General features: G+C 38.4%; 1 protein-coding gene across 1 annotated transcript in view; it reads right to left on the bottom strand.

Annotated features, from left to right (window-relative positions):
• Positions 1-1,179: 1,179 nt before the first annotated feature.
• FRMPD2 (FERM and PDZ domain containing 2) overlaps positions 1,180-6,000 on the bottom strand; it is a 67,729-nt gene continuing 62,908 nt past the window's right edge. Inside the window, exons 41-44 of the mRNA XM_014958057.1 lie at positions 4,633-4,967; positions 3,565-3,780; positions 3,194-3,256; positions 1,180-2,497 (exon numbers count right to left, since the gene is read on the bottom strand). Coding sequence (XP_014813543.1) covers positions 2,426-2,497; positions 3,194-3,256; positions 3,565-3,780; positions 4,633-4,967 — 686 coding nt within the window. The 3' untranslated portion in view covers positions 1,180-2,425. The remainder of the gene's footprint in view (positions 2,498-3,193; positions 3,257-3,564; positions 3,781-4,632; positions 4,968-6,000) is intronic.

Genomic DNA, 6,000 nt, shown 5'->3' with positions numbered 1-6,000 from the left:
TATATTGCTAAAGGATAAGAACATACTAATATACTAATACCTGCTTTAGGGGAACGTACAAAAGGTACCATCACCACAAAATCTGCCTTTAGAGGAAGTTTAAATATAAGCTCCAATTAATAGAAGTTAATTTTCCCTAGAGCTCTTACTGGTTAGTAGTTAGGTATTTAAAATGAAATCGAAATAAAACACAACTCACTGTTTTCAGAAATCTTTTTAATATCCCTGTAAAACAGGAAAAACTTCTGTCAAACAGCAAACACTTCTGTCAAACATCTGCAAAGATGATGCCCAAATGTGGAGGAACAAATAACGAATGCTTGTTCAAATCCAGAATGCTTCTTCTAAACAACAGAAAAACCCCACACCTTTGCATAAAGTACAGGAGTATTTTCACTGAGAAGCTTTTAAAAGTTGTTGTGGTACAAAAAGTGAGGTTTGCATTGGTGTGCAGTGCGTTCATTGCATAGTAGTGCATGTGCAGGAATTAAAATCCAAGTGAAAGGCCAAATACCAAATGAAGGTAACAAAGTTATGTACACACTTTTGGATGATGACACTTGACAAAACTGTGCAAATAATCCTTTGTATGCAACATAAAGACAGTAAATGCAGAATGTATGGAGAGTAATGCTTCTGGGAAGGCTCAATTCAACGAATTTAAGACAAAACATAGAATTCTCTTGAAGTTTATTCCAGTATAAGTCCAGGGTTACTGCGCTAATTTAGCGTTACTCTGGATCTCTATGGATCGATATGTTTGAAATTAGCATCTGGCTCACACCATAAATTTCATTCCTATCTTTTCCTGACTTCCAGCAGACTGTGTGAGGGCAGAAAGAAATAATGGCCCTTGGCCTTAATTACAATTGCATTACCATGGCTTTTTCTAAAAGTCATACTTTTAATTTGTATTTAATCCCTCATTCTTTCTGAACCATAAACCTCTCATTCGTAATGAAAATAAACAGCTATTTTATTGTCGTGTTTCTACTGTAGCTTTATATTCAAATACCTCTTAATATTCTTTCCTTTTCAGAAATCAAAGATGCTTTAAATATATTTACAATTCAGTTAAATAAATGCTGTTATAATTGCCTATGTTTAAAAGGTACTCTTCCAATCTAATAACTTCACTTCCGTAATGAAAATAAACAGCTATTTTATTGTCATGTTTCTACTGTAGCTTTATATTCAAATGTCTCTTCATATTCTTTCCTTTTCTGAAATCAAAGATGCTTTAAATATATGTACAATTCAGTTAAATAATGCTGTTATAATTGTCTATGTTTAACTCTTCCAACCTAATAACTTCACTTTCATATATATCACCTTCTGGATAAAGGACTTAGACGTCGTACTATAGAAACAAGTACAATCTTACAAACTTGAACAGCAGATTTTTGCTCAAATCCACTCAAACTCACACTAAGAGGAAACACTTTTTACAAGAGAAATAAACTGTACAGAGAGTTATTTATTCTAATTTAAAGATCTGATTCAGCCCTTTCTGGAACCAGTGAGACTTCCCGTAGATTGTTTCAGAAGATAGATAAGAATATTGAGATAAGAATTACATTTGTGTGTAGATAAGAATTGCAAGATATTTAATCACTGGAAAGGATCAGGAGAAGATGAAATGGATATACATGCCACAAATGCACACAGTCATTTCATCTTCCTTAATTTTGCATTCCTTTTTACATGGATGCAGCATGAAAGAATACTGATGCTATCTACAGCTGTTCATATTGCTGGGAAACATTCATCTTCCATCCAATTATTAGAATGCTCTTCCTGCTTTGAAGAGAACCAGCCAGGGTTGAAAGGCATCCTATTTTTCTGTGAGTTTCTTGATTTAAGATGTCTAGCGATGGTGGTATAAATTCCTGAGCTGGAGTGATGGTGGAAAGGGTTCTACATTCTTCAAGCAGCCAAAGGTAAACAAATGGAGTCCTTCCACACAACCCCATAACTGTTCTGTAGAGAATACTGATTTGCGGTCCAGAAGCCAATGGCGCACAACAAAATGTGAGGGACAACTCATCTTCCACCAGCACTAGCAAAATCCTTTGTAGTTGCCCTCTGAAAAGTAAAGTTAACTCCAAAGGCTGCTCTCTCCTTGTCACAGTCCCAAAATCTTTTCCTAACAATTACTGTGTTATTACACAGAAGGTGTACTCGTCCATGGCAGTTTGACAGCGGCGTTGCAGCACTGGCTGGCTGTTTCTCCAAACTGGGAGCCAAGATTTAAATCACCTCCCCAGGGCACGTTAAGCAAGGTTTGGAAATGCCTTAGAAATCCGAATAATCTAACAAAGCATGCAACATCATACAGCCACACTGCTCTGTGCTGGCTTGGTGTCTCTCTAAAACAATTGCTGAGTGGTCCCTGGAGTCCAAGGGAAACAGCAACAGGGAAGAGTCAGTAGGAATCCATTGCTTGAAGGTTCTGAAGGACTTCCAGCACAACTTCATAACAGAATAAATACTCATCCTGTGTGCAGAGACACCACCGTGAAACACCTGGTTACATTCAACATAAATTCTAGACAAAGAAGGATGGACTGGCTGAAGTGCTGTTTATATCAGCATCTTTGTAACATGGATACAAAACCTTAGATACCGAAAAGCATCCTTGGTCTTTTTGTTCCATCACTTGTAAAAATTCAGGAACACTTCCTAATTCAATGCAGTACCTGTGAGCATGTGCTCAATCTCATCTAGGTCAGTGAAGCTTATCTGTTTGCTTAATTTTAATCACACGCTCAATCATTACACTGAAGAAAAATGTATCACAGCATGTGATAAAGTATTTGCCAATAGGAAGAAATTATCCTCGTCTTGCTTTTTTTCCCACCACCTGTTTGCTCTGTATTTATGGTATCTCACTGATTTTGTTGTTGATCCCTGCTTTTCTTTTTGCTTAAAAACAAGGGGGTGGGAGGATGGATGATGAATGACACGAGTGGTATCTGTACTGTTTTGGTGTTTTGCTTTTATTTCAATGAGCTAGTAAGGGCCATTACTTTCATATTTAAATCAAGACACCACTTGCCTGGAAGGCTGTAACTTTCCTCAAATGAGAGGGCTAAAATTATGCTTTAAGCCCCAGGTTTATCAAAGCATGTCTATATCTACCACTAATGGAGGCTTTTAAAAATCATCATCTAGTTGGATGTTGAGAACTTACCTTAGTTTGGATCATGCCAAAACGCTGATCTCTCAGATCTCTCACTATCTGCTTGATGTTGAACTGTCAGAAGAGAACAGGTTTTATTTTGTTGACATACAAGTTAAAAAGAAAAGATTTAAGCATGTTCAGACAGGGAAGTTCTTTTACAAATGGTATATTTGTAGTTATTATCTTTGTTTAAAGCAACAAGAACTGGATCTATTTGATTTTGTTTAGGTGAATTCTACCATTATCTTTGTTTAAAGCAACAAGAACTGGAATCTATTTGATTTTGTTTAGGTGATTTTATTTAGGAATTACTCTGGTCTAAGATAACCCCCCGTTGTTACCAGTTTGTAATAGTTAATGGTGATCTGTTTGATACTTACACATAGATCTTTTTCTATGTAGCTGAGGAGAACGTCAACACACAGCAAAACTCCACTTCTTCCAGTGCCAGCACTGCAGTGAGCCACAACAGGTCCTGTGCTGTGGGCTTTCCTCATGTAGTGAATGAATTTTAAGAGCTGCTCGGCCAGTGTGGGAGTATCATGGTCTGGCCAAGAGGGAAACTGCAAATGGCATAGAACGCGCTTCTCTTCTGTCTGGAACAGAAAGACCAGAAATATTAAAAATGATCAGTCCTAGGACCAATTTTCAAGGAATTCCATTCAAATTTTCCTTCAACCTCATTCTTACTCATTTGTTTGTCCTACAGTTGCCTAAGAATGTCCAAGAACCCTACAGTTCTTCAGATTTTCATACTTGACCCTATTAAGGTTTCTTTTAGGTTTTCAGAATGTACTCAGGAGACCCAGGCCTGGGAAATTCTTTTCTTGATGGAAAAAGGCCCCAAGTTAGTCTGGCACAAGTGTGGATCCTTTAATTATTTCATTAATTAATATATCCTGCAAAAATCTTTGCAAAGCTTTACTTCATATTGAGGCAAGAGTGATGGACTTATAGTTGCCCTGATTTCCATGTTCTTATACCTGGATTCTGTATTTGTTATTTTTCTAGAATTTTGCTGCTAGATCTGTAGTTTCATGTGCATTCATGTCTTTTCATGAACGAAAGAAGTATCATTTCTTCTAAATTCTAGGATTAAAACCACCTTCTTCCCCATTACAGAACACAAATCTGTTCTGGCAGCCTTTCCTGATTTGATTTGATGAGAACAGTGAGCAATTCTGCAAAACACTGAACACACCAGTTCTGGGACTATTAAAGGACTAATTTTTGGACATCCTTGTCCAAATGTATGTAATCCATTGCTTCTGCAATGAGCAAAGAAGGAGCATCTCATTAACCCTAATTCCATGTCTGTAATTCAGATTTTTACATTCCTAAAAAATACTGAGCAAATGTTACAGAAGCAGCAAACAATAATACAGGTGTTTACTCATGTAAAATATCAATTTCATCATATATGAAAGTATTGAGTTTACTCAACTCACCTGCTTGTTGATTATTTCTATAGTTCTAATTATGAAGTGTTCCAGAATCTGATAATTGTCCAGCCTGAGATGGAAATTAGCCAGGTCCAGAGAGTCACAGGGAGGTTCAGGCCAGTATCGGTGACATTTGACTTGCCCCAGCTCCACTTCTTTTGTCATCATGGCAATCACGTCCGATTCACTCTCCCAGACCATTTGCCAGAAGTCAGCCGTGGTGGATGGCAGAGGCCCTTGGGTTACGATATAGAAATGTTCTTCTTCTCCAACATCCATCCTGACGTAACTGGCGTTAATGTAGCCTTTTTGTTCTCCCAGGGGAACTCGTGTCTCGTCATCTGTACAGACACAGAAAGGTGTCAATCAGCTGTAGGTCTGAAACAACATTCTGCCATCTCTAGCCCTCAGGAGATGGGGAACCTCAGCCTCTAGCTGCAAATTCTGGATTTTAGAATCCATTTGGCCAGTAGCGCTAATATTAATCACTGCTAATAGGAATTGTATGGTTCACTGCAGCTTTATTTCTCTTAAGATACTTGTGTAACACTCTGGCAAGCCTTCTAATTACTGTAGAATCATTTGCCAGTGATTTAAAATAGTGTATCTGATACTGCTTCTAATGAATGGCATGGGAACGTTGGCACTGGATGGTGGTGTTATAAAACAGGAAACTTCTGAGAATGTCTACTGTGTCATTCCCAGAGAGAGGTAACTGTGCTACACATTTTGTATGTGCTGTCCTGCTGGTGCAGTTTAGAAAGATGTCAAGGGTCCAGAAAGTGTCTTCCCTCTGTCGTGATACCTCTTGGGGAATCCGTGGGCAGTACATTATTTTTTGGAAATCTTTGTAACAGCAGTCATTCAGCTCTTGGACTCAAATCTCTCTTCTGAAATAAATTCTCATCAGCGATGAAACTTGTTTCTGACTCAGAAAGTATCATCTTGTGGGAGATGATACTTCAGAAAATTACATGCTGTGCGATGCAGACATCCTTATGCGAACTCTACCTCTTTTGGAAAAATCACAGAATGGTTTGGGTTGGAAGGGACCTTAAAGATCATCCAGTTCCAACCCCCTGCCCTGGGCAGGGACACCTCCCACCAGACCAGGCTGCTCAAAGCCCCGTCCAGCCTGGTCTTGGACACTCAATGTATTTTGTTCTTAGTGGAGCTCTCTGTGATGAAGGATGTGGTGGGATTGACACCTCCAGCATCTCACTGTTATACCCATTTTTCTGTTTTCCATTGTCTTTGTTCACTGAGTGTATGTCCTCAATATGATGAAGGATGTGGTGGGATTGACACCTCCTGCATCTCACTGTCATTGTCTTTGTTCACTGAGTGTATGTTCTCAATCGTGTGCATACTTAC

Source organism: Calidris pugnax, unplaced genomic scaffold (assembly GCF_001431845.1).
Source record: "Calidris pugnax isolate Ruff unplaced genomic scaffold, ASM143184v1 scaffold352, whole genome shotgun sequence".
Lineage (NCBI taxonomy): Eukaryota > Metazoa > Chordata > Aves > Charadriiformes > Scolopacidae > Calidris > Calidris pugnax.
This window is presented reverse-complemented; position numbering and strand designations above follow the sequence as displayed.